This window comes from Castor canadensis, chromosome 6 (genome assembly GCF_047511655.1).
Source record: "Castor canadensis chromosome 6, mCasCan1.hap1v2, whole genome shotgun sequence".
Classification (NCBI taxonomy): domain Eukaryota; kingdom Metazoa; phylum Chordata; class Mammalia; order Rodentia; family Castoridae; genus Castor; species Castor canadensis.
Genome location: NC_133391.1, coordinates 69,065,808 through 69,092,859, shown reverse-complemented (window position 1 = coordinate 69,092,859; position 27,052 = coordinate 69,065,808). Strand labels below are relative to the sequence as shown.

At 50.4% G+C, this 27,052-nt stretch overlaps 1 protein-coding gene and 1 long non-coding RNA gene across 4 annotated transcripts in view; one reads left to right on the top strand and one right to left on the bottom strand.

Moving 5' to 3' along the window:
* The first annotated feature begins 14,562 nt into the window (after positions 1–14,562).
* Positions 14,563–27,052, top strand: part of Synpo (synaptopodin) — a 36,056-nt gene continuing 23,566 nt past the window's right edge. Inside the window, exon 1 of one of the 2 annotated variants that reach the window (XM_074076638.1) lies at positions 14,563–14,962. In XM_074076638.1, coding sequence (XP_073932739.1) covers positions 14,563–14,962 — 400 coding nt within the window. Of the gene's footprint in view, positions 14,963–20,380; positions 20,648–27,052 lie in introns of those variants that run through there. The other variant, XM_074076639.1, reaches the window with a different exon arrangement.
* Positions 14,956–22,786, bottom strand: LOC109702151 (uncharacterized). 2 transcript variants are annotated; one of them, XR_012448998.1, is made up of 5 exons: positions 22,368–22,786; positions 21,938–22,075; positions 20,709–21,100; positions 15,530–16,167; positions 14,956–15,090 (listed from the first exon to the last, which is right to left on the bottom strand). It is a non-coding gene; the product is annotated as an uncharacterized lncRNA (long non-coding RNA). The 2 variants fall into 2 exon arrangements; XR_012448997.1 differs by having other exon boundaries at positions 22,647–22,786.

Genomic DNA, 27,052 nt, shown 5'->3' with positions numbered 1-27,052 from the left:
GCCCCTCTGGCTCTAGGACTTTAAGCAGGTCACTGAACATAGTGGAGTCTCAGTTTCCTCATCTGAACACAGGGGCAGGAATAGTAATCTGCCTCTTGGGGAGTGGCTATAGAGGCTCCATGAATCCCCTGAAACTCCTGGTACATAGTAAGTGCTCAGTGAGTGGGGACTCCAGTGGCATAGGCCCTCAAGTCAATCCCCTCCAATAGTCCCTCTTGTCCCCTCTTGGTCTACAACCCTGAAAAACAGTAGAGCCAAGTGGCCAAAGGCTTCAAGAGTTCCTGGTGGAGCTCTCCCCCAGGGGTGGTCTCACATCTTGCCATAAGCACCACTTAACCCCTCCTACATCTGCCTTAAACCTCCTGGATGGCTGGTGGTCAGGACTGGTGCTCTTGGTTACTTTGAAAACAGAAATCATGGGATGGTTTCACACCTGAAGGACATTCAGAGGAATGGGGAGACTCTGAAGATTGAGAATGAGAGAGGGAGAGACTAGAGAGGTGGAGGCAGAGAGGGGAAGGGTACCCCTGGTGCATCCTTAGCAGGGCCTCTTTCCTTATTCCACTGGAAGCAGGAATGGGTTAAAGGAGAGCCGGAAAGGAGAGGAAGAATGCAAACAGTCAGGAGAGAGCCTGGAGCCAAGCTCACTGGGGTTGTTTGGTCTGGCTGAGCCACCCCCTGGGCCACTCCCAGGCTCTGCAGGCCTACTCCATCCCCACCACACACACACACACACACACACACACACACACACACACACACACTGACCAGCATGCACATCACACACAGAAACACACAAGGACACAAACATACAGCTACACACAGGCATACAAACAAACAAGCACAGATACATACATAGATGCACACACAGATACACACATAACCAGAGGACAGTCATATGTTCATACACACATACACAGATGCACATTAGGTACATGTGTATACACATGCATACACAGACTCATACAAGTAGATGTGCACATATACAAGCAACGCACATATACACATATAGATGCATACACAGACAGACATATGTACGCGCACAGACACATAGCAGCAAAACTGCAAGCTAAGTGGGTGTCAGGTAGGAGGGTTTCCATAGCTCCTCCTCCTCTCCCCCACCCCCAGCCAACCGCTGATATCAGATGAACCCCTCATACTGTACTAGTAACGTCTGCCATCATGTATGGAGCACTTACCATGTGCCAGGCTCTGCTCTCATCTCCTTCCTTATATTAACTTATTAAATCTCTATGATCCCCTAAGAGATGGGCACTATTAGCCCTGACTTGTGATGGAGAAACTGAGGCTCAGTGAGAGAGAGTAACTTGTATGATTGCACAGTCTGTTTGGTAGCCCCTTCTGAGTAGGCCACAAGAGTGCAGAGTCACTGACTGACTGCTCCCCCACTGTCTCTAAGACATTGGATTCTTGCTTTGGGCCTGGCACTGGAATAGGCTCCTCCCCTCTCCTCTGGCCAGGCCCTGTGCAGCCACAACAGGATTTCACCTTTCTCAGGCCCCGGGAGGGGAGTGATGTGCCCCCTGCCACAGAGCAGGACTGGATGTCTCCATTCATGCAGAGCTGAGGCTTTGGTGAAAAGCAGAGGCAGGGGGCAGGCTGGCCAAATCTTCAAACCTGCAGATGCGGACTCTGCACCATTAGCTTCCTCCCTCAGCATCTTCCTTCCCTCCACCTGCCTCACCCTGAGGCTGTGTCTCTCTCTTCCTGACCTCGCCTGCCCATCTGTTCCTCCAGCCAGTTATTGCCTCAGCAAGCCCGCCCTCAAGTTTCCTTAATAACAGTTTTGGATAGCTGTTGACAAAACATATTTCCCTTCCATTATTTTATTTCAGACTGCATATGTGATGGGGGAGGGGTTCATTAACTCCTTTTGATGGGCTGGAGTCTTGGCTCCACCTCTTACCGAGAGTTCTCACCAGCAGAGGGCCAAAATAACTAAGATATTTATCTGAGCTCCATTGGGCTCAGAATCCTGATTGCATAGGTGCAGAATGTGGGAGAGATGGCATAAAAGTCGTGGTTATACAGTGAGGTCTTTGTAGAGCACGTGCATGATAAAATCCAGCAGAGCTGTTGAAAGAAAACAACAACAAAACTAATCTGATGTTACTGTGTATTTATAAATGTAGAAGGACCCAGAATGTGGGACATGATGGTCTTGCCACGTTCTGTGTGAGAAACTGACAAAGTAGGCTGGCAGCAGGGAGGGTGAGGAGGAGGGCAAGGGTACGGGATAGTGGAAGTTTCTGAGATTAGCAAGGGGGAGAGAACAGAACAGAGAGAAGATGTGCTGTGAGCATCCTCAGTGGCACTGGTGGGAGGAGCTCCAGGAGGGAGGCTTCACTCTCTAGCAAAGGGGTTCTAGAGATGGGACAAATAAGCCGGCTCTAGGGAGATGTTCCTGGCACCACAGATGCACACGCTAGGTCTGGGTGCTCCAGAGAAGGGGGACTCACGAATAAGAGAGGGGCTGTAGTCTCTTCTGTGCCCAACATTGGACCACCTTGGGTCAGTGTCCCCTGACTCCTGACACTTGGTGTGAAAATGAAGGACATGTCTCAGGGAGACCTGGACATGTCCTCTCAGTTTCAGTCTCTCATGCTGCAGTGTCATCGCCTACCCCATCTCACTGTCTCTCAGGACCAGAACACAGGGTCTTGGATAGCAGAGAGCCACAGACCTACCAGAGTTGGGGAAACTCTTGGTGAGCACCTGCTTCAACCCATTCATTTTATGAAGGGGTAAACTGTGGCATGTGAGCAAGTCTTGCTTGGAGTCAATGGGTTAAAAGGAGGTGGAAGCCAGTCTCCAGGCCTGGACTCCTGTCTGCTCAATACACTAGATCAGGGATGGGCTGAAAACATGATTCCCCTAACAGAGAAACTTCCAGGAAGAAACAGCCCGCTCTTTCCCACTCCCCATGGTGTTCTTGTTGGAGATCCGTCCACATACACTTATCGAGCACCTGCTAGGTCCCTGCCAGGCATCAAAGTAGGTCTAGGGGCATAGTAGAGGAGGCAGTGACGATCCTTTCCTGTCCTGTCACCTTCAGAGTACACTTCATTTTCTGAAGTTACCTGGCATATTTCTTGGTCTCCTAGCTCGCTGCTCTCTCACCCTGCCCTCTTCTCCATCCTCCCAAGCCCAGGAGAGTGCCTGGACTCCCAGCTCTCAGAGAAGTCCTGGCTTATGGCAGGTATGCAGAAACTACTTGTTGAATGAATGAGTGGTAAGGAAAGCTGTCCCTGTAACAACTCAAGAGGAATGGAACGGCCACCAGGCACCTGGCATAGTGCCAAGAACTTCTCATTTCATCCCTACAATAATACCTAGGCAATGGTACTAATCATCGGCCCTTTTTACAGATGGGCAAATTGAGGCAAAGAGGCTGTGCAGCTTCTCACAGCCCTTTCACCTCCCACCTTATATGACGGACATTCAAGCCCCTGCCTCAGGCCCTCTGTCCCTGCTAGATTTACTGAAAACAGGAGCCACATCTGCTTTTCCACCATTCTCCTCATAACATCCTGCAGGACACAGACACAGGCTGGTGGCTCTGTAAGTGTCACATTCAGTAGGATGGTGTGAAGACTGGGGAAGGAAAAGGGCATATGAAGATAAAGGACCATTAGTGGAGTATACCAAACTGGGACAGATGCTGGCATTACCTGGTGCAGACGTGGGCTCCATTTTCAAAGACCCTCCCTCACCCGCAGCTGACGTTTGCACTCCCTCTAGAGATGACTGTTGAGGGCTTCCCAGGTTCCCACTGGTGATGGGAGCCCAGTACTTACTGAGGTATGTGATATAACAAACAAATCACTTAGCCCAGTGCCAAATAGTCCAAGGGTAGCTGATCTTTATTGAGTGCTTTGTGCAATGAACATTTAAATCCCCCACTGCAACCACGAGAAGTAGGTTCTATTATTATTCTTGTCTCCTCCTCCTCCTCCTCTTCTTCTTCTTCTTCTTCCTCTTCCTCTTCCTCTTCTCCCCCTCCCCTCCTCCTCCCCTTCCCCTTCCCTCCTACTCCCCTTCCTCCTGGTGGTACTAGGGCTTGAACTCAGGGCCTTGTGCTTGCTAGGCAGGTGTTCTACCACTTGAGCCACACTTCCACCCTTCTTTTTCTTTTCTTTTTAAAAACAGGGTCTCATGCCATAGCCCAGGCTGGTCTGAAACTCACAGTCCTTTCTCTACCTCTTGAGTGCTGGAATTTACAGGTGGGTGCCATCATGCCTGGCTCATATTATCCTAGTTAACTTAGGGACAGAGTCTTAGGTAATTTGCCCAAGTCTCTCAGCTGGTAAGCAGCAGACCAGAGTGCAATCTGAAGCCCAGGGTTGTGGCCTCAGAGGACATGCCCTCCTGACCTCTCTGCCAGGGTTGCCCATGGAAATATAATGTGAACACACATATGTAATGTAAGATTTCTAGCAGCCACACAAAGAAGGTAAAGAAGAAACCAGTGAAATCAATTTTAATAATGCATTTATTTAGAAACCAAATAGCATAATTTTAACATGCAAAGAATGTTTTTTAAAAACATTATTCATGAGACACTTTCCATTCTTTTTTTGGTACTAAGCCTTAGGCACATATTCTTTATTTACAGCACATCTCAATTCTAACTGGCCACATTTCCAGTGGTCAGAGGCACACGTGGCTAGTGACTGGCTGCACGTTGGACATCGAGGTTTGGTACTCTACTGCCTTTCAAGGGCTGACTGTGGAACATGCTAGGGCATAGCATGAATCTGATAAGTGTCAGCCACTAGGATGCTTATTTTTATCCCGAGTTGTTATTGATCCAGGAGGAAGCTGAGCCAAGGCCACAAGCCTTTGGCATAAACCTTGTACTTATGTCGCTATTTCTAATCCTCCAAGCCTGGGAGTTTGATGTCTTCCAGGCTTTGCCAACTTTGTGACTCTTTTACCCGTGGGTCAAGAAGAGCTGGCTCTAGGAGGGGAAGAAAGGCTGGCTGAGGCCCCTCCATCTCCCTGGCTGGCCAGCTGGGTACCACATGAAGCGAGGCCCCCCGGGGGCTCTATAATCCTGTCCCATCTGCTTTGGGGGACGTGGGCAACCGGGCTCACAGCTGCTCTCTTCCCAGGTTCCTGCATGCTTTCAGCTGGCTAGACCCCTAAACAGAACAAATGAAACCCACCATCCTTAACACACGTTTTGCATGAAACTCCATGAATTAATAAATGAAGCAGGGAGAAGGGTCTGTACTGCCTCCTCTAGGGTCTGGGGACAGCTAATGAATGCTTGCAAAGAGCAAACCTGTCTGCACATAGGAACCACTGGAAAGCATCAACAGATGCTCTGACCCGCAGAGGTTGGGATTGAATTTCTGTGGGATGTGGGTCGGGATATGGGACATGTAAAAGATTCTTGAGTGAATCTAATGTATAAACAAATTTGGGAACCATGTGCTACCCCTGGGGAGAGGGCATGTGCTCAGGAAGCCCTCACAGTAGCTATGATGCAGGCGTGGGTAGGGTTCTCACTACCGAGGAAAACATGGATGCTCATTGACGTAAGGGAACCAGCTCAGCCGGGACACAACGTGGTTGGGATTCACTGCCTGTGGCTTTAACCAGTGCTGTGCAGTACTTAACAACTAACTGGCTTCCTGGGGTTGTTGGGGGAGAAGACCTTGATTTGTAGCATCTGCTCATTTTTATGGTGGAACTACTCCCAGCATGGCCTATTTCAAGCTACCAACTGATGTCCCTGGGTGCAGAGGTGGGAAAAGATGCGTACCTTTGACTATGGAGTCAGTAGGGGTGTGGCTTCTATACCCAGCAGACCACTCTGCATGGAGAAGAAGGGTCGATCAGGTGGCAGGGAAGATAATTAGGAATGTTTAAACAAAATTTATACTGCAATGCTCCTTTTTCAAACTGGGTCTTTCCCTTTTTCCCTTTCTTCCCTTCTCTCCCTCCCTTCCTCCCTCCCTCCCTCCTTCCTTCCTTCCTTCCTTCCTTCCTTCCTTCCTTCCTTCCTTCCTTCCTTCTTTTCTTCCTTCCTTTATGGTACTGGACATTGAACCCAGTGTTCCATGCATGCTAGGCAAACACTTAACCACTGAGCTACATCCCCAACTTTGGTTCCTCCTGCTTGTGCCCTCAGGACAGGGTAAGGGTGGCCAGGAAGAACAGCCTTAGGGCCAGGAGCCTGACCTCACTTGGCTGTCACTGGCCAAGTGGCCTTCGGCAAATCTCTCCCTATCTGGGCCTCTGTTTCTCCTATAGCCAGAAACACACTAGACTGCATTTGGGACCTCTGGGTGTGGTTTCCCAGGCTGGTCTGGGACCTGCCACACACTGACAAGTCCCAGTCAGCCTTGACCCTGTATTTATAGCCATGACTTCAGCCTCTCCAGTACTGTTGGAGCTGGTTCCCTGGCCCAAATTTTTGTAAACCCAGCAGGGCAGAAATAGATGTGACATACAGGGGACTTAGCTGATTTTGTGAGCAGGCTGGATTAGGAGAGTCCATTTGGAACAGCTTGAGTTTCCCCCAGTGTCCTGGGTGACAGGATCCATAGGCAATCCAGAGCTGGAAGGGAATTTTGAGACCCCCCAAACCCAGCCCTGTGATTATACAGTGGGGGTCTCTGAGGCCCAGGAGTAGAGGGATATGACTAAGGTCACAGAGGGCTTGGAAACCATGGTCAGAATGAAGCATTTTGTTTTTTGTTTGGTTTTTTTTTTTGGCAGTACAAGGGTTTGAACTCAGGGGCTACACCTTGAGTCACTCCACCAGCCCTTGTTTGGGATAGCGTTTTTCAAGATGGGTCTTGCAAACTATTTGCCCAGGCTGGCTTCAAACTACAATCCTCCTGATCTCTGCCTCCTGAGTGGCTAGGATTATAGGTGTGAGCCACAGGTGCCTGGCTCGAATGAAGCATTCTTTTGTGCTGTGTGAAATGGCCTCTCTAGACCCTCAGAGATTCCCCAATGACCACCATAGGCACCTGCCAGGTTTCAGCTTCATTATTTCTCTACTCCGGCATCATGGGTAGAGACTCACTTTCTCCTAAGTCTCTGCTTCCTTACTTGTTAACAGGAAATAGTAGTAGGTGCTGGCCTTATACTGTCGTTGTAAGAAACAAACAAGATGGCAATGAACACAGTGGGCAGTACATGCCCAGCACACAGTTAGTGTTCGGTACCTGCTGGATCTTGTTCTTATTAAGCCCTCAGACATTGCTTACAAAAGAAAAAATTATAAGGATAATAGCAGCCTCTTCGTGAGCCCTTACACAAGTCATTGCATTTAATCCCCCCAACAACTATATGTTGTCATATTATCTTCAAAGTCATCATGTAGTGGGTGTGTCCCAGTATTCTGAAAGAAATCATTGGTAGGTGAAGTCATGCATTTATCTACCGCTTGTCAAAAATATCCTGTCCTAAATGGTAGACATATTCGTATTCATAGTGGAGTAAGAAGGGCCCAAAATGGTGAGTCACTGCATAATCAGAATATTACCATGAGAAAGACATCTCCCAGGATTTGGAGGGCTTCTGACCCTGAGTTTGCCACCTAATGTTGATTTTATGCTTTTTATAAGGGAATATGATAATTTAACACAATAGTGAACTTGAAATACAGATGCCATATAAAATAGAGGATGGCATCTGTCAGGGTTTCTCCCTGTTTCCTCTACCTCAAGGCCCTCTTTTCTGCTCAATTATTTTTCCATCCCATTTAGCACCATCTGATATGCTTTCTTATTTATTTATTATCTGTCCACCCCAACTAACATGTGAGCTCCACGTGGGCAGGGTTTCTCTTTTGTTCACTGTGTACCAGCCAGCGCTTAAAATAGTGGTGGCACACAGCAGGCGTTCGGTGAATTCGAGTTCAGTGAACAAATGAATAAATGAATGAGTCTCCATTCTGCCAAGAGGGCACCTGAAATTCAGTGAGATGAAGTGACTCATCCACAGTTACCCAGCCATCATGAGGCAGAACTGAGGCCTGGCTGGTGCTCATCTTTCTTGAGATCATGCAGCCTCTCACAGGTCCCTCATGCCAGGGCACCGCTCCCCACAAGCTTCACGTTATGCCCATACAACCTGGCCCCTTCTTCTCTTGGCACTGGGTGGGAATTGGGAAGTGGCGAGGACAACAGGAGGGAAAGAGGAGGAGTAGAAGGAAGACAGGTCACAGCAAGCTAGACCTCCAGACGTTGCTATAGAAGGCTGCTGAGAGCTGGGTACTGGTGGCTCATGCCTGTAATCCTAGTTACTCAGGAGTCAGAGATCAGAAGGATTGTGGTTTGAAGCCAGCCCAGGGCAAATAGTTTGAGAGACCCCCGTCTCAAAAAACGCTTCACAAAAATAGGGCTGGTGGAATGGCTCAAGGTGAAGGCCCTGAGTTCAAACCCCAGTATCACAAAAAAAGAAAAACAAATGAGCAAGCAAAAAAAAAAAAAGAGATGTAGCTTCAACCTTGGCTACTCCTGCTCCACCAACCACACTTCTCAAGGCCTTTTCCAGTTGGGGGAACTGAGACCCAGTGAAAGGAAGTGACTCTTCCAAGAACATATAGCAAGGCAATGACAAATGCTCAGTTCCCTCATGGCTGGCCCGGAAGTTCTGGAGTTTGTAAGGGTTTGGGATTCCCCTCATCCCCGCACCCTGTCTGGAACCCCTACCTTGGCTTCCATCCTCACCTGGAGAGAGGGGCACTAAGGAGGAAGACACTCTGAGCTCAGATGCCTGAGGACAGCACAAGCTGTCTTCACAATGGCAGGGAGAACTGTGCTCTAGACAGGCCAGATGCTACCCCTCATCCACCCTGAGGCTGACTGTGCTGCCAGACAGGGGAGGGTTGGTCAGGTTCACCCTGAGCCATCTGAACCTGCTCTGAGTTACTCCTTTCTCTAGGGTAACTCCATTTTGACCATAGGCTATGTATTGCAGTAACCTTAGTCACTCTACATTCAAGGCAATGTACCAGGTCATCTTTTTCCTTTATTCATTCATCATTTCATTCATTCATTCAATAAGTACTTATGCTACCCAGATAGTACAGGCTTGTGGATGAGAATGATGTTTGGAGCTAGTCTATCAGGATATGAACCCTGACTCAGATGCTTGTCAGCTGTGTGAGCCCAGTGGACCCTGTAAGCTCAACTGCCTTATCTGTGGAATGGGGATAAAAACAGCGTCTTCCTTCCAGCTGTGACGAGGATTAAATGAGTTATTCCATACTAAGTGTCTGGAACAGCACCTGACATAATAAACACCTCATGACCATCAGTTATTGTCACTGTTACTGTTTTAATGTGCCTGGAACTGTGCCAGCTGCTGAGGCAATTGTTCCAAAATGCTCCTCTCCCAAGGCTCCCTGCCTACCAGCCCTTGTTTCAGGTTCCCACCTTCAGCTCTGCCCTCATTGCTCTTGATCCCACTCCACAGAACAGGCCTTACAGTGGTTCCTCCACTCCTGTAGGGCTGCCCCTACATTTTCTCTTCAGCCAGCAGGAGCAAGTCCAGGCAGTTGAAGCCTGTTGTGATGGTCTGGCCCCTTTTTCTCTAAATCTTAGCTCCTTCTGCTTTTCCCTATGTGCCCCCAACCTCAGCCCATCTAGGCCCATGTGATTCTCTACATTCATCCCCAGTGGTCCTGCCTTCTTGCTTTCACTGGGCCTTGATAGATCACCTTCTCCATGAATCCCTCTTTCATTCCCCTCAGTCAAGAATCATGCAGTCTGCCTTTGAATCTGTATTTCTCTTTGTTCACAACTTTGCTTCTTTCTGTGAGCAATAGAGAGGTATGGAATGGTCTTGAGCAAGTGAGCAATACTTCGGAGTTGCACTTTAGGGAAATAGATCAGGCCCTATATAGTGTAGTGCAGGTGTGGGGAGGTCAGGCAGGAAGACATCTGGCAGAAATGCTTTTGAAAGAACGAGGGTCGAGTCTTTCTGAGCTACATCTGAACTCTCAACCTACTTCTCATCTTCTTCCTGTAGAATCAGGTGCTGTGAGCTGGGCATGGTGGTGCATGTCTATAATCTCAGCACTTGGGAAACAGGTGCAGTAGGATCACAGATTGGAGCCAGTCTGGGCTACATAGTGAGACTCTGTCTCAAAACAAAACCAAAACCAAAAACCAAACAACAACCACAAAAAACCCAGATTCTGTGATTTCCCTGGTACAACTCAGTGAGTTAATGGGAGAGTTACAAGGCGCCCCTGCCTTGATACCTGTCACATATCTTTGTATGCCCCGATGTTCAGCATCCCCTGTTCACCTTCCTCTGAAGCCACCAGCATGCTCTTTTAGCCTGTGAGAGGCTGGACTGTGCCTTCCACTCACTGCAGCCCGTGCACACCAAGCCCTGGGCCCTGAATGCCAGGTCCATCAAGTACCTGCAGCGCTCAGCAGGTGAGCTGCACACTGCAGTGCCTCCTCATTCCCTGCTGTGTAGAGCAATGAGTTTGTGTTTTTTCTATTAATCCCTACACAACCCTGGGAAGTAGGTTCTGTTTCAAGCCCTGTTTTGCAGTGAAACTAAAGCGCAAAAGAATAAGGGACTTGCCCAGGGTCAGAAGCCACTGGAGGTGGAGGTGGGGTAGAGGGTGGAATCAGAATTCGAATCCGGATCTGACTATAAGCCAGTGCCTGTCCTTCATCACATAGGCAGTAGCAGAAGGGATGTGAGGGTCCGGAGTCCACATGCCTGGACCCACCTATTTGGAAGCCAGCAATAGAAGGACCCTGGGGGATGTCTGGTCAGGTTCTCAGACAGTAGGGCATCTGAGGCTCAGCCAGGCTCTGGCGCTGGAGCTGAAGCATTTGGGAACCTGGGCTTCAGATCACGAGGGATGGCATAACCTGGACTCAGAGTTCCTGTCTGAGATGAGAACAATGGGCTCAGGGGGGTTATCAGCCCTGCCTGCCCAGGCTCAGAGCCTATGGCTAGATGGGGGATGTGGATGTGGGTGGAAATGGAGGACCCCTCCCATTTCTGCTGGGCAGTCCCACACACATGGGTCTGCCACCTGAGCTCAGCACACCCTGGGGCTGCAGGGTCCCTGGAGTCAGAGTCTGCAGCTGCTGAGAGCACTGGGTAAGGACACAGCAGCCTCTGTTCCTGTCTTGTTACCCCTCACCAATGACCCTGGGCCGGTGTTGGCCTCTCCAGCCTCAGGGTCCTTCCTGCCCCACTCACAGGAGTGTTAGGTAAAGGGCTCCACCTAACACCTAGTGGACCCTAGTAAAAGAAGCAGCCTTGTGGGTCTGGACCACGTGAGCATTCCAGGGCTCAAGCCTACCCAGCCCCTGCCCAAGCCCCCAGCTGGGTTGGGAGTCCTCTCTGCTAAGGAGGCAGCCTTGAATCGGAGGGCTCTTGCCAGCCCCTCCCTCCTGGCTTGGCAGCCTGAAGACAAGCCGCCAGCCAAAAATATTTGTGTGGGTGGCGGAAAGTTAACTTTTCCGCCTCTCTCTCCTTTCCTGGAAACCGTGGCCACCGTCAAATACAGCAAAACAGAAGCAGGGATAGAGTGAGGCGAGGCCCCCACGGGGAGTCAGAGAGCCCTGCCCCCTCCCTGCGCCCACTCCTTCTGCCTCCTGCCATCTGGCTGTGTTGGGGGGTGGGGGGGTGGCTCTGAGTGCTGAGAAGCATGGGATCCTGCAATGCCAGAGTCCAGTGGCCCCCTACAGCACCATCTGCCTCAACTGCGTTGTGCCCTGGGGAAACTGGCAACAGAGGGCAGGAGGCACCTGGCCAAGGTCACAGAATTCTGGTTAGAATTCTACTGGCCCTTAAGATCTTTGAAGCTCAAATAACAGAAACCTGGCAGTGCTGGTGACTGAGAAAGCTCCTGGAGAGAAGAGAGGGCCTGGGGCCTTCTGTTCTGTGTTCCTGGGTCCAGCCTTAGGGTCAAGGTGTCAGGAATAGGTGGGAGTCTCAGCCCTGTCACTTACTAGCTGTGCCACTTTACCTAACTGAGCCTGTTTCCTCACCTCTGAGATGGGATAAGGAGAAAGTACCTGTCCCATAGGGCGGTTGTGAGATTTTACCGCAATACCCTAGGATAAAGTAGGTGCTTAGTACCGTGAGTTCCCATTCATCCCCAAGCGTGAGGCTGGCTTCTTTCTCCTGACTTCCCTGCTGTTCTAACAGGTGCCTGGTTATCTTTCTGATCCTGAAGTATGTCTGTCTTTCCTCTGGTTGGCTCTGATTTGCCCTAGGGCCTGATAATGTGCTTATCTCTCTGCTCGCCTACCATACTCTCCTGGAACAGCTCCATCCAGAAGCCAGAGCCTCCACCCAGCCTGCTTTGCTGGGGGAGTGTCTGATCCCTGCCTGGGGCAGAGGCGTGAAAACTGCTGCTGAAATCAGCCCAGGCCCTGTGGTCATCTATGTCCACAGATTTCACTCCCCAGGATTCTTTTTTTTTTTGATGGTACTGGGGTTTGAACTCAGGGGGTTTTCCTTGCTAGGCAGGTGCTCTACCACTTGAGCCCACTCCTCCAGCTGTGGCTCAAGGATTCTTAATGGCTGTGGGTTGCCAAGTGTGCATGTGTGTTTCTCTCCCCATTTTGCAATAGGATTCATGAGATTCAGAGAGTTTGTACAGCTAAGTAGTGGTGGAATCAAGTCTTTAAACAAGACCTGTTTGTTCCAAGGTTTCCTCCCAAGCATACTTGGCCAAGGGTTCTAAGAGCTATCTGCCCAACCCAGGGGATCTGTCCATATCTACTCTATGTTGTCCCATAGGATTTCCAAACCTTTTCCCTCAGTGGGAACTCTCTCTCACGCTACGGGCCCCTACCCTTCCAGGGGGGATTGCTTATACCCTGGAAATCCAAAAATCAAAGTCATCTCCCTATCCCGCCGAACACCTGCTCCTTCCCATTTACTCCCGATCCCTATTCATACACTCTGTCGCCAGAGCTGGGAACCTATGCTGTATACCAAACTCACCCTCCCCCCAACCCAACACACCCACTCTCCACCTGCCTCCAAGCCCAGCCAGTTCTTCTGCCCAAGACTCTCTCACATCTATCCCCTCCTTCCATCCCTTATCGGGAAGCCTCCCCCTCCTGATTATCACCGTTCTTAACATTTATAAACAATCATACTATCATTATTATTGTTCTCATTATCATTCACAGCTCTCCCCACCAGATTTTAAAGTTTCATGAGCCACAGACGCGTATCTGCTTTATCCTCACTACATCCCAGGAGTTTTCACGGTATGTGAACTAGAATAGGGGCTTAAGAAACCTTTGTGGATTGAAAGAGAAGGCAACATGCACTAAGTTATGTCTCAGAGACTGCACAGTCCTCTGCAGGCACCTTCTCCCGTGATCCTCCATGTACCCTCAGGTGGAGTCTAAAATGCTTGGGATCAGATTTTAGAGGTTTTCAGATTTTTGGAATATTTGCATATACATAATGAGATATTTTGGGGATGGTATCTAAGTCTAAGCTCAAAACTAACTTATGTTTCACACATACCTTACACAATAGCCTGAATGGAACTTTACACAATATTTTTAAGTGTACTTATGTATTGACTGTGACCTATTCCATGAGGTCAGGTGTGGAATGTGGACTTGTGGTATCATGTTAGTGCTCAAAAATTTAGATATTGGAGTACTTTGTATTTTCAATTTTCATATTAGAGAGATTTAACCTTTATTACAATATCCATTTTACAGGTGAATAAGTGGAGGTTTAGAGACAGCTATGCAAGTGGCATAGCTGAGATTTGAACTCTGGTTCTGCGCCACACAAAAGCACACCATTGTTCTGGCTTTCACAACTTCCTCAGGGGAGCCCTGTCCCCAGTCTTGCGTCTCCACCCCACTTTTCTATAATTCCTGTGGTGTATGTACCTTTGGTAGGACGTGAGAGAATTTTTTTTCAAGGTGGAGCCTAGATAAGCATTTTTAAATAAATAGATATTTCTTTAATGTGTATTAGGAAAAAAATGACTTAGTACAATATACTTGTGGTTTTCCTGTAATTGTTGCTTAAGATACATCTAAAGTAAAACAGTTACTTATTTAAAGTGGATTGAAAAGAAAATATTAAGCAAATGAGTGTCAGGTAACATAAGGATATGGTGCAAGTCTAGGATGTTGAATGGTTGAAGCCTGGGAAACACTTCCCTGTGGAAGCATGAAAATTACCTCAAATCTCAGCTAGTTTTCAGGACCACCCAAGGATGGACAGGCCTCAGAAATTCAGTCCAGAACACTCAATGAGCTGTCTTGTGAGATGTTTCTTTTCTCCCTGTACAGAGAGATTGTCCTGAAGGGGCCTCATACACCAGAGGTCAAGAAGGGTTACGAAGGAGGTGTTGAGGGCCCACCACTTCACCCAGCACAGGAAGGACTTATCTTACACTCAGTCAAACCTCACTCCAACTCTGTGAATCAGCAGAGGAAGGTGGATCTGCAGAGAACCAGAGAAGATCCTCGAGAGGAATAGAGAGCAGTATTTGCAGGTCACACAGTAGGCCAGGTGCCATTCCTCAGAATCTCCAAGTACAGAAGCATCATGCTGGGTCCTCATTTTCCACAACCAACCCTCGGGCCCAGCGAAGGGAGGTCTGCCCCCTGCACCTTCCAGATCCCTGATGGCAACTACAGGTGTCTGGCTCTGGAGGCTGAAGAGAGCAGCAGTGAGGAGGGCCTGCAAGGAGAGGTGGGGCTCATGGACCTGGAAGAGGATGAGGTGACCAGCAGAAGCAGGGACAACTCTGCCTGCAGAACCATCCAAGAGACATCACAGCTAACCAGAGTCTTGAACATCCAGCCACCCAGCTGCTCTCAGGAGGCACGAGGTGGGGCCCAGCAAGACAATAGGGCCAGCCAGGACTGGGATGTGGTAAAGGCCCAGCAGGTGATGACAGCCAGCCTCAGCCCTGGCCCTGGACCCAGAGTGGCCCAGAAACCAGGTAAGCTTGTGTTTGTCCTCCCTAGAGTCACAGGAAACCCCATAGGTTCTTAAGCAGAGGGTCCTGAGAGTGTTTTCCCAAGATTCATGATAATCACCACAGGTCTGTGAGCATGCCCAGATCAACAGCTGTGGAGAGACAGGAGCGGCTGTTACATGTAATTCCAGCTGTTCCATATCTAACCCTGCTTCTTTCTCTGCCAAAGAGAGCACTTGAGAAGGCAGTGAGAGAAAGCCAGTATCATGCTTGGTTGAAAAAAAAAAAAAAACCTCATTTTCTCACTCTCATCTGCCCTTTAATCATTAGTGTGAAATTCCAAGCAACTAATGAGGACTTAATGTATGCAGCTCGGCTATTTGGGAATGCTGTGAATGCAACACGAAAGTAGTCTCTGCCCTCTTGGAGCTGGCAAGACAGAGGCTGAAGCCTTTGATCTAAGTTGACCCCAGTGGGGAAACTGGGACCCAGAGTGAGTGAGAGACTGCTGAGGTCACTTGGCATATTGGCAGCCCACCTAGGCCTCGGTTTCCCATCTGTTAGAGATGACAAAGGCAGAAGCCATGTTACCTGGGCTGCAGTGGGATCCAATGACAGCGTGTGGGGAGAACTCCGTGTGCGGCATGGCATGGTAGGAAGGAAGGATGGAGGATCATTTTCCCTGCAGGCGCGTGAGTCTGCAGAGCAGGGCGGGGCAGGGAAACCCACACTGAATCACCTCCGCACAGGCCCATGGAAACGCTGAAGTGGGTCCAGATGGGGAGGACGTGAGTCGGGCCATGCTTGGTGCAGGCAGGAGCTGCTGCCAGCAAGGCGTGCGGGGGACAGTTCTGGGAGGGCTTGTGCGTCAGGAAACTGAAGGAACACTTCATTTCTCTGCAGGCGTCACTGACACCCCTGCTGGCATCTTACCAGCCTTCCCTCCCACTCTGCTCCTTAAAGAATTCTCTCCAGGCCCTGATCACCCCTGTGGACTCAGTTCCCTCCCAGGCTTGGGTCACACAGGGAGCTGGGCAGCAGCAATGAGGAGCCTTCACCTCAGAGTCAGTCCAAACATAGGTGCCACAGAGCCAGAGGCCCCAGACATCTGTTGTCTCCCTTCACACAGGCCACAGCTGGGGGTCAGGAGGCAGGGTTGTGGGTCTGGACTAGCCAAGCCCTGGCAAGTTCCCCTGGTGAGTTTTGTGTTTTCTTTCTTTCTTTTTGATCTGTGAAAACAGAATAAAAACAGGAGCCATGTCTACCTCATATAGCTGTTGTGAACTTGTGGTGATGATCTGACCACAGTTTGGAAAATTTACAGTAACCTAGGTAGCTTATGAGAGATATTGAAGATAATTGAAATTATCGTCAGCTCAACAATATGACTACTATTTGTTGAGTCCTGTATATGAAGCCCACTGTGCTGGGAGCTTTCAGGTAGCACTTCATTTAATCTCACCACAACCTCCTGCCTCTCGGGCATAAGGTTATTATGTCCATTATCCAGTTGATGTGACAGCATGTCATTCTCCTGATTTTACCATAACCTTTCAGGACAGGTACACTTCTCCCCGTTTTACAGGTGAGGCACTTGGCCTGCAGATTTAAATAACGCTCGAAAGGTCGCATGGTCCTTGTGTAGGATTTAGGTTATGATTGTGGTTTTGCTCTGAACAATCTGACTCATTTCACTCTTTAATGCCCAGCTGGCTCTGGCCTAAGCAGTTTTAGGGACAAAGGGGACAGGAGTGATCTCAGGAGAATAGAATGGGCAGGGAAGACTTCTTGGAGGTAGAGGCAGAGACAGGAAAGAAGCTGATTGCAGGAAGTCACAATCTGGGAGGTCTTGGGTCAAAGCCACCATGGTCTTTCTGCTCCCTGGGAAGGGAGTGGCAGAGTTCCCTCCCTTTGCTTGAAATGCAGAGGGAAGAAGCCCATCGAGCTGCCAGGTTATTAGTGGATTAGGAATTCCTTTAAAAGCTTCCTCCTATTACCACCAGAGGGTTAGAAGCATCTTCAGATGATTACACCCATCCTTCCGCAATTATACCTGCCTCTCTGAAGTGTTCCCTGAAGTTTTAAGTATGGGACATGGCGTCTTCTGCCTTGGGCACTGCAGAGACCTTTATTTGGCACTAGTGGATACTGGTATCATGTCTCTAAGGCCTGTGTGCAGCTGAGCAGGGCAGGATGGGGTCCTCAGCAGTTTGGAAGGGGAAGGACCACAGAGAGCTGAGACGGCAGCAGCCTGAAGTTCAAGTTTCTTGCCACCAGCTGTTGCCACTTGGGAGAATATATATGGGAAGAAGAGTATAATATTGGAGTCATAATCAGACCGCCTCCAAACACTAACAGAGCCTCACACTATAGCTGTCCTCCCCACAAAGTCTCAGCTGATCACAGCTGGCAGGGCTCATTAACATTACTATATAGACAGAGACTGAAGCCCAAAGGGGACAAGCGACTGGTCCAAAGTCACACAGTAAATTGATGGCAAAACTCAAGGCTGAAACCCTGAGTTTCTGTCTTCTGGTTTTGCTGCCAGGCACTGTACTAAGTGTTTTGTATGGATGACTTCATTTCATCCTCGAAATAGCCCTATGAATTTCCTTCCTTCCTCCCTGCTTCCCTCCCTTCCTCCCTCCCTTCCTTCCTTCCTTCCTTCCTCCCTTCCTTTCTTCCTTCTTCCCTCCCTCCCTTTCTTCTTTCCTCCCTCCCTCCCTGCTTCCCTTTCTCCCTCCCTCCCTTCCTCCCTTTTTCCCTCCCTCCCTTCCTTCCTTCCTTCCTTCCTTCCTTCCATTTTCTTTCCTTCAGTATGGTGTAATTGAACTCAGGGCTTTGTGTGAGCTCTACCACTTGAGCCATGCCTCCAGTTCTTTTGCTTTTAGTTTGTTTTTCAGATAGGGTCTTATGCTAACTTTTCCCAGATTGGCCTTGGACCATGATCCTCCTACCTCTTCCTCCTGAGTAGCTGAGACCCCAGATGTGCACCAACAAGCCCAACTTGTTTTTGAGATAGGGTCTCACTAACTTTTGCCAGTGATCTTCCTATCTCTGCCTTCCAAGTACCTGGGATTACAGACCTGTACCACCACACTCAGTCTATAATTTTCTTATTTTTGTTTCACGGATGAGGAAACTAAGGCATAAAGAATTTAAGTAACTTGTTAAAGTCTCACAGTCTGTGGGTGGAGGACCTGAGGTTTGAACCCTGAGAAGTGTGGGCCCATGTTTTTAAACAACCTCTCTGCTGCCTCGTATCCATGGAGACAAGGCAGCAGGCTATGTTCTTCCACCCACCAGGGGCTGAAAAAGGTGTTCAGGCTCTGGGAGTAGTTGGGGATTGGGCTAAGCCACAGTCTCTTAGTTCAGATGTGCTGGGGAGACCTGGGACCTTCTGTGGCCCAGCTGCTCCATTACTCATGGCCATTTGTAATTGGGGCTGGGGGGAGCATCTAGAGGATTTGAAGGCCTTTCCAGCTGTAGTGGACACTGCTCTGAGACTTGGGAATGGCTTAGAACGGTGGTGTAGGTCTAGGATGTCAGATTAGCCTATCCTTGGCCACGTTCAATCTTGATTAGGCAGAGGAACCCACACTAGGGTTAAGAGCTTACAGTGGTCACTGGGCCACCACCAAGGCCCTTGGCCCCCAGGATTGTGAGAGAGACAGCAGACAGAGCAGGAAGCTGGGTAGAAAGCTGCTCACTGCCCTTCCCACTCCCCCACACTGCAGTGGCTGTAACAGGAGGGTGATGAGGAGGTGCATTGCTTAGTGGTTCACAGATACCCCACTGTGCACCCACACATAGACACCCATAAACACACCACACACACACACCATGACATGTGCACATCATGTTCTCATGCAAACATTTTCCCATGTATGAACTTACATATCTGCACACCTGCAATGGGTAGACACTGGTACACACCCTCTCAAAGGCCCCCTCATCCATCATATCTGTCACCTGTGCACACACAGCTCAGATTTACTTACAGCGCTACAGTCCTGCCTGAGAACACATAGCAGATGTGAACAATTTCTCATACACGCACATGGGTTCCCTCCCATATATACAGGTTAAAGGCATGCTCTTTTCTCCATTTTCTTTTGCTGCACACCCACACTTTGAAAGCTCTCTTGCATTCACATTCTGTCCTACAGACATATCCACTTTTGCACACCCACTGCTGCACACCTACATACAGATCGAACCACCTTCTCTCCTGCTTTCTTCCCCCCTCTCTTTCTCTTTCATACCCACCCACGCAGTAATCCTAGCCTCTCTCTCTTTCTCTCTCACCCACACAGTTTATTTCCTGGTTTCCCACAGGCTGGGCTGTAGTCATTTCCCCAAGCATGTGCACTCAGGATAAGCAGTCCCCTCCCTGCCTGGTGCCAGTCTGCAGGACCCCTCCCTGTCCCCCACCCTGCATAATTGGACAACAGCAGACACAAGCAGGGAATTCTCCAAAGCCTATGAGGCCAGGCAGAGGGATGGAGTGGCCAGAGAGGTTTTTCTCCTAGCCACCTGACCTCCTGTTCTGTGAACTCACCCACTGGGGGCAAGGAACATCACAAGGACACCTGTAGGTCTGTGTTTCAGAGGACCTTGAGTGAGGTGGGCATATGTTCACACATTTCTAACTAAACACAGCGGTTCTAGTGGACCCCCCTCTGGCTGAAGGGGTGAAAAATCCAGAGAAACTTCATGAAAACCCAGGTCAACATTCTCCTAAGTGCGGTCCCGACTCAAAATTGCTGGGGGTTTGGAGAGGCCTCCCCATAGCAGGAGTGCTGGAATGTAGGAATAAGGACTGTTAACAGCGTCTGCATGTGGCTTTGATGTACACTGACCCTTGACAAGCTCTGAAGAGCTCAGCACTAGCGGCATTTCCTTCAAGGAAAAGATGAGGAACCAAAGCCCCACGGAGGCCACACAGTATCAGTGCTCTTGTTAAATCATGAGTAAAGTCAGGGGACAGCAGCAGGCTGGTGGAAGGTGGCAACTCTCCTCAGCCCTTGTTTCCCCAAGTCCTACCACCCAGGGACAGTTACTCCAGTAACCGGGTCCAAAATGGGGGTGGGGGCTGGGCCTGAGGGGTACTGCATCTGGGATGGGAGATGGTGTCACGGAAGACAGACTCACAGAGAGTTTTTAAAGGGGATATTACTGGAAGGGACAGAGAAAAAAGTGGGAAATGAGATGGTGGCACTAAGAAACTGGGTGAGAAACAAAACCGACCAGACTGACAGACCTAGACATACAGAAAATGATGATGAAACGCAGAGGCAGGCGATCAGACAGCAGAAAGTGTGGCACAGAGAGAGGGAAGGGGGAAACGGGAACCCGACTGGAGTGAGCAGGCTGAGCCAGCGGAGGGAGGAGTCGCACCCCGAGGGCTGGGCTGGGCGGGGCGGGTGGGCTGGGCGGGGCGGGTGGGCTGGGCGGCGCTAGGGCCCCGGGGAGCGGGCGGCAGGAGAGCCACCCGCCCGCCTGCCCGGCGCTCGCATCTCCTGACTTCGGGTCCCAAGCAGCCCTCCGGGCGGTGGCGGCGACAAGGAAGGGGCTTCGGACGCGGAGCCGGCGCAGGGTGCGGGACAGGGGTGTGGGGATCTCGGGGCAGGGCGCACCGACGGACGCTGCCAGGTGTGCTGAGGCGGTGGCGCCCGGGAACTCGGGGACCGCGCGCAGCGGCTGGAGGTGAGTGGGGGGCGCTGGCCTGGCGGGGGTGCGGGCGCGTAGCGAGCCTCGCCCTCCCTACCTGCGCAGTTGCTGGCACCACCCTGGAAGAGTGGCACATCTGGGCTCCAGTTCCCCCATGCAGGGTGACCTTGGCCAAGATGCATCTACACCCTGGGCCTCAGTTTCCCCATCTGTACAGCGGAGGCTGGTGGGATCCCGGGACTCTCCAGCTTCTCTGGAGCGGGAGGACGCGGTGAGCAAGGAAAGCTAGTGTCCAGGACTAGCGCGAGGGCTGACGATCCAGCCCTCGCGCCTCTCTCCGCAAGCAGATCCGGAGGCGAGGCTGTCCCGAGGCCCAAGGATGGGCAACAGCCTGGGGTCTGCGCCCACCAGGCGGCTCTGGGAATGTCTGGCTGGCTTGATTCAAGAACCGGCGGGTGGGGCTCTGTCCGGGTGGACCCACATGGGCGCCTGTGGGGGAAGCAGAACAGCCTGTGCTGGGCCTGTGTCCCCACCTCCCGCGGGTGGGGCGACGGGACACCAGGGTCTGGCTGCAAGGGCCAGTGCTCAGGTATCCAAACCACCACACCGCTGGGATCACCAGGCCCAAGCACCAGTGGGGAAATCAAGGCCTTTCCTGAGTGCCTTAGGGGAGAGGGAAACTCCTAAGTTTTCTGTATCAAATGCTCACAACACCCCAACTATTGAACCTTTTGCTCCCAAAACGGGCTCAAAGTGGAGTGGAGGGTGGGGCTCATTTCCAACCACTACACTGCTGAGTGGGGGTGGGGGACTCTATCCAGGGCCCTGGCAAGAATCTGGGGAAAGGTCTCCCTTCCTCCCCCAATACCACCCCAAGTTATGGGCTTATTCTGGATGGGAGCAGGGACCCCTGTGCTCTGTGTCTGGGTTTTCTAGAAAGAACAAGAGCTGAGTGGGAAAGCAGTATGTGTCGGGCTCCCCATTCCCACCCTAATCTGAGTGGCAGGTAGCACCTTGCTGAGTGATCTTGGCACAAGCGCCCTGCTCTTTGGCTGCCCTGTGAGAGGATGGCAGGGTGGGCCCTGAATGGGTAACACCCTGGAGGCAGCAGTGCTGGTGGTGGTCCTAAGGACAGTCAGAGGGTGCAACTCCTGTTGCTTTGGAAACTGGAGGGTGGGATAAGGATGCTAATCAAAGGGCCAGGGGTACAGTGGGACAAGAGACTGGAATCCTACTGGCAGTGGCCTGTCCTGTCACTGACCTCAGGACTGGACCCCAGCCCATGTTGGGGAGCAGATCCACAAACTGAAACCCCCTGCCACTTACCATATTGCCTCCGGTGGTACGATGAGATCTCCCTCACAGGACTGAAAATGCCCTGCTTGCTTGGTAGGGGCATCCCCTGTCTTGGTCTCCACATGAAATCTTGGGCTGGTTCCTCTCTTTCTCTGTTCCTCAGTTTCTCTATTTGCATGAGAAGATGGACTAGGATCATTCAAGTTTAATATTTGAAGAACTCCTGTGCTTACCATCTTACAGACCCCACTTTTCAGACCTGTCCCACTTCACAAGTCATAGGCCAGCCCTCCAACTCCCCTCTTAGTTTAGCATTTACATTAAAGTGTGATTGGATCTGCGTTTACATGGTTAAGAGAAGGCCTTTAACTCTTTCCCTTCCTTCTCAGTCCTTGCCCTTCTATACTCTTCCACTGAGGTGAAAAAACAAAACAAAACAAAACAAAAAAAACCCCCAAACCTGTGGCATTCAGGTGCCTGGTTCCTGGCTTGCCTCTTCAGTCAGTATTTAATCTCCGATTTTCGAGTTATGAAGACTGATGAGACCAACAAGGGAAAGAGGTTTGCTCGGGGTGGTTCTATGGGTAGAAGGCAGCAGAGCCCTCTCTCCCAGGGAAAGAGTGACTCCTTGATATGTGGGAGGGGCACAGGTGGCCATGGAACATCTGGAAGGAGGGGAGAAGTAGGGCTTTTGTCTATCTCCCCTCTACCCCTAGTTGTTCCATCTCTAGGGTCCTACCTTACAGCTTCAGATGGTAGGCCAGGCTGGGGTCAGTTCACTTACTCCCCCTGCCAGGGCTATCCTTCCACAAAGCTGAACCCACCTCCCAGGCCCAGGGGCCTGGCCTGGGAGGCACCTTTTCCTTCAGGGCAGCTCCTAGGCTTCCAGACATGAGCTCATCAGAGCTACTGATGCCAGGAAGGGAGGGACTGAGGGGAAGCAGACAGGGCAGTGAAATGGGCAGTAAGGATCACAGTGCCCAGATTGGGGCACTGTGGACCCCTAGGGAAGTGGAGGGACACTGCTGGCAAAGAACTGCAGACTCTGGCCCAATGTAATGAGGAAGCAAGGGCAAGACAGACCACCAAAGGGTAAATGAGAGAGTACAGGGACAGGCCAAGTGTCTACACTGCAATGCTAGGCTGACCTCTGCCACCTGCTAGCTTGCTGCGTTACCTTGGGTGAATTCTTTACCCTTTTGGGACTTGTGTGTCCCTAGCTAGCAGTGGGGTGGGATGGGTGCTTAGAAACTAGGGTTATAGTAGTAAACAGGACAGCCATGTCCCTGCCCTCAAGGAGCTTGCATTTTAATTGAGGGGATAAAACAAGAAAACAGAAAACAAAGAAATCAGTGAGCTAATTTCAGATCCGTAAAGGTAGCATGAAAAAAAATGAACCCTGTGAAGATGGAGAGCAACTAGAGGGGCTACTCTGGGTGGCTAGGGACATTCTCTCTCAGGTGGCAACGGTGGAGAAGAATTTGAATGTTATTTAAAGGGTGGTCAGGGCTTCCTGGAGGAGGTATGAGCAGAACACGGCCCAGAGGAATGGGAGAGGTTTGGTTGGAATGGTGTTCCAGAAGATGGTAAATGGTCCACACTGGGGCATGGGAGGGGGTGTTGGTTGTAGGTTGCAGTTCCCCCACCGCTAGGAGGGTTTAAACAAAGGTCCTGAGATCTGGTCAGAGGGAAAGCTGGGCCTGCCTGAGTGTGTGTGTGTATAGAGCCCTTTGTGAACGGTCCCTGGACATTGGGGCTCAATTGCTACTCAGTGTGGCCAGAGGAGGAGTCAACATGCCACCAGCCCCTAGGCCCTGCAATTCCAGAGGCTTACAAAAAGCCCTCTCTTTGGAATGAAGTCTTTACCAACTGGCTGCTGCCTGACATTCCACCATACTGGCTTCATCTTTTCCACTTGGTGAGGCAGGCTGGTGTGCAACTGTGCTGATTGGGCCCTGCCTCTCTGGGCAGTGCAGGCGGAGCAAAAGTCAGTTTACCTCTGTGTCACCTGCTTCCTGCACAGTTCCCACACAGATGCTGTGGTTGGATCCTGGCTGACTCTACTCCTGGCTGGCTGGGAGATCTTACCACATATTATGTAACCTCTCTGGACTTTTTCCCCCTCATCTATAAAATAGAGGCAATAATAACCCTTGTATTGTACGAAAATGAAATGAATTGATGCTTAAAAAATGAAACACTACTTATTAGCAAGCTTTGTTAAAATAGCAAGCTGTTGAGGAGATGGCTTCTCTCCCAAGACTCCTCATATCTCTGTGTGAATTATTTTTTGGTTCTTGGTCAGGAGCAGGTTTTGATTGTGGAAGGAGGGGGACAGACTCAGTGGGAAGGGCCCTGGACTAAGCTTCAGGTCTTGGACAAATCATTTGCTTCCATTCTGAACTGCTACGAAATGGGCAGTAAGGATCTGAGATGCTCATGGATGTGAAAGAGCTAACAGACCCCCAAAACATTTGGTCCTATGGTGTCAAAGGTAGAGGAAGGGGCAACTAAATGAGCCCATGGATAGAACAGTGAGCTGAGACCCTTGCATGTAATCTTCTAGAATAAAATGACTTCAAGACTTAGAGTGCTTGATAATTTATTGTTTCTACTTTGTGCCCTGAGTGTTCTGAGTTCTTTACATGTCAACATATGTATTGGATAAGTCCTGTTATTATCACCCATTTTATAGATGGGAAACTGAGGCACAAAGTGATTGGTTAAGTGAGCTCCCAAGGTCACACAGCTTTAGATAAGTGCCAAGATGCAAACCCAGACAGTGGGGTCCAAAGACTGTGAACTTCTCTACTGCATAGCAGTCTTTTTTGCTTTAGATGGTGTGCCAGAGGCTCAGAGAGGCCAAGCCACTTACTCAAGAACACACAATATTTCTGTTTGATTCTCACCATCTCTGTCCCTCTGGTCTTGGAAGGAGGAACCTGACAAAGTCTGTGATCTAGGGCTCTGAGATCAGCATTTGAACCAGCTCAGAGTCTTTTCTTCCCTTTCCCTCTTCCCTGGGAGTAGGTCAGGGAGGATTAAGTGTGCCCTGTGGGCACCATGGACATGGGAGGCCCTGCCAGGGCCTCATGAGTGAGCATTGTTAATGTTGTAGAACTTGAGTGGATGCCAAGTGACTGAGTTGTAATACTCCCATAAAGTCTAGCATGCCCCCATCATTGTACAGATAAAGGAAACTGAGGCCAGAGATTCTAGATACCAGCCCCAGCTCATATAGACAGGGGGTAGCCCTTCATCCCTGAGCCTTCTGTCCTGCCTTCTGGGCTGTTTATCCTTGGGGCTCCATGAAGAGATGGGACTTAGAGTACCCTTCCATCCATCCCAAAGGTGGCCCTGGCCTGACCAGGACAAGACTGCTGATATAGGGCCCTTTGGGAGGACACATGGAGTTGGGGGAGGAGAGAGGACTGATTAAAAAATAGACTGTCACGCGCATGGGGAACAAGCATGCCACCCAGCCTGAGCCAGTTGGCTCCCCTGTGCCCAGCTGCCAGCCCCCACTCAAGTCCCCTGCTGGGGGCTCCACCCCCACCCCCACACTCTGGCTCTGTGCCTGAGTCTGAGTGCTCCCCAGCCACCCTCTTCTCTGCCTCCCCCTCTCTTGCCCAGCCTCTAGGCAGATGGTGCTCTCATTGAGCTTGGGTGGGCCTGAAGCTCAGCTGTTGGCTTCAAGCTGTGCCCGGGAGGTCTGGCATCATCACACACTGGCTGTGTGGCCTTGAGCGAGGCTCTGTCCCTCTCTGGGCGTCAAGCATTGTTGGACTGGTAATATCAGTGAAAGCTCTTTGCAGCTTTCAAAGCCTTTCCCAGGTTCCTTCTTTCATTGGGACCTGATGAGCAGTGCTGAGACCCCACTCAGAGAGGTGACGTGACCTTTGAAGGCTGCTCAGCTGGGGAATTGCAGAACAGAGTCCTGACCCAAATAATCTTGAAAATCTCAGTCTTGCGACTTCTGTGGTCTTGACGAGGTCACATGGAGCCGTGGAGAAGTTTTGCAGTGGGGATGTGAGCAGCGTTTATGCATCTCTTTCAGTCAACAAGTCTTTGTTGATCCCCAGTTATAGTCTAGGCATGGGGGCAGGGTCATGGCCAAGGTCCCTGCCTTGAGAGGACAGAGCAGCCTGATATTAAAACAAACACTGGTGGAATTACAAATCTAATGAGTTTGGAGGAGACGCTGAGGGTGCTGTGGCTGGGGAATGTGACCTCTGAGGACAGAGGAGCCTCCTTGAGACCTGTAAATAGATCCAAAGAATGAGAAGTGTGGTCAGAAAATCTCAGCTGAGGGGGTAAAGGAAGGAAGACTAACCAAAAGGAACAGCCAGTGCAAAGGCCCTGAGGTGAGAAAGTGCTTGACACCTTGTCTGAGCATGTGAAGGTGGGCCAATGTGGTGGAGTATAAGAGGGTGGGGCACCCCAGGGGAGTAGAGCTAGCCTGGAGACCCAAAGAACTTTACAGCACTTGCGGGGAAGGACAAACATCACTGGCAGTGATCAGGAGGCTGGCCGTGCTTCCTTTCTTCTCTCCCTTGGTTGCCTATCCTGATAGTGCTATCAGTGGCCCTCCACACTCCAGCCTCCTCATGGATGACTGTGTGCAGAGCACCGGGGGTCACCTCTTCCTCTGCCCATCGTTGTGTTTGCATCTTACTTGTTTTATCTGCAGTCACTCAAAGCCCTCTGAGGGCAAAGCCATGGGATGGTAGTCCACACTTACATTCTGAGCTAAGGAAAGGGCACATCCCTTTTCTTTGGACGTCGTGTTCTCCATCTGAGTAATAGGAAATATGCCAGTTTTTCTGTACTTAAAGTATGACCTGTGGATACAGTGCCATTGTCATTGGGAAACTTGCTAGAAATGTGAAATCTCAGGCCCCGCCCCACCCTCCTGAATCAGAATGTGCATTTTAACCACTGCCCTGGGTAGTGATCCCTATATATTTTAAAGTATGAGAAGCACTCTTCTAAGTCTGCTTTTTATTTTTTTGTGGTAGTGGGGTTTGAACTCAGGTCTTTGCTTACTAGGCAGGTGCTGTAACACTTAAGCCATGCCCCCAGTCATTTTTTGCTTTATTTTTCAGATAGTCTCACTAATTTTACCCTGACCTGCCTGTACTGTGA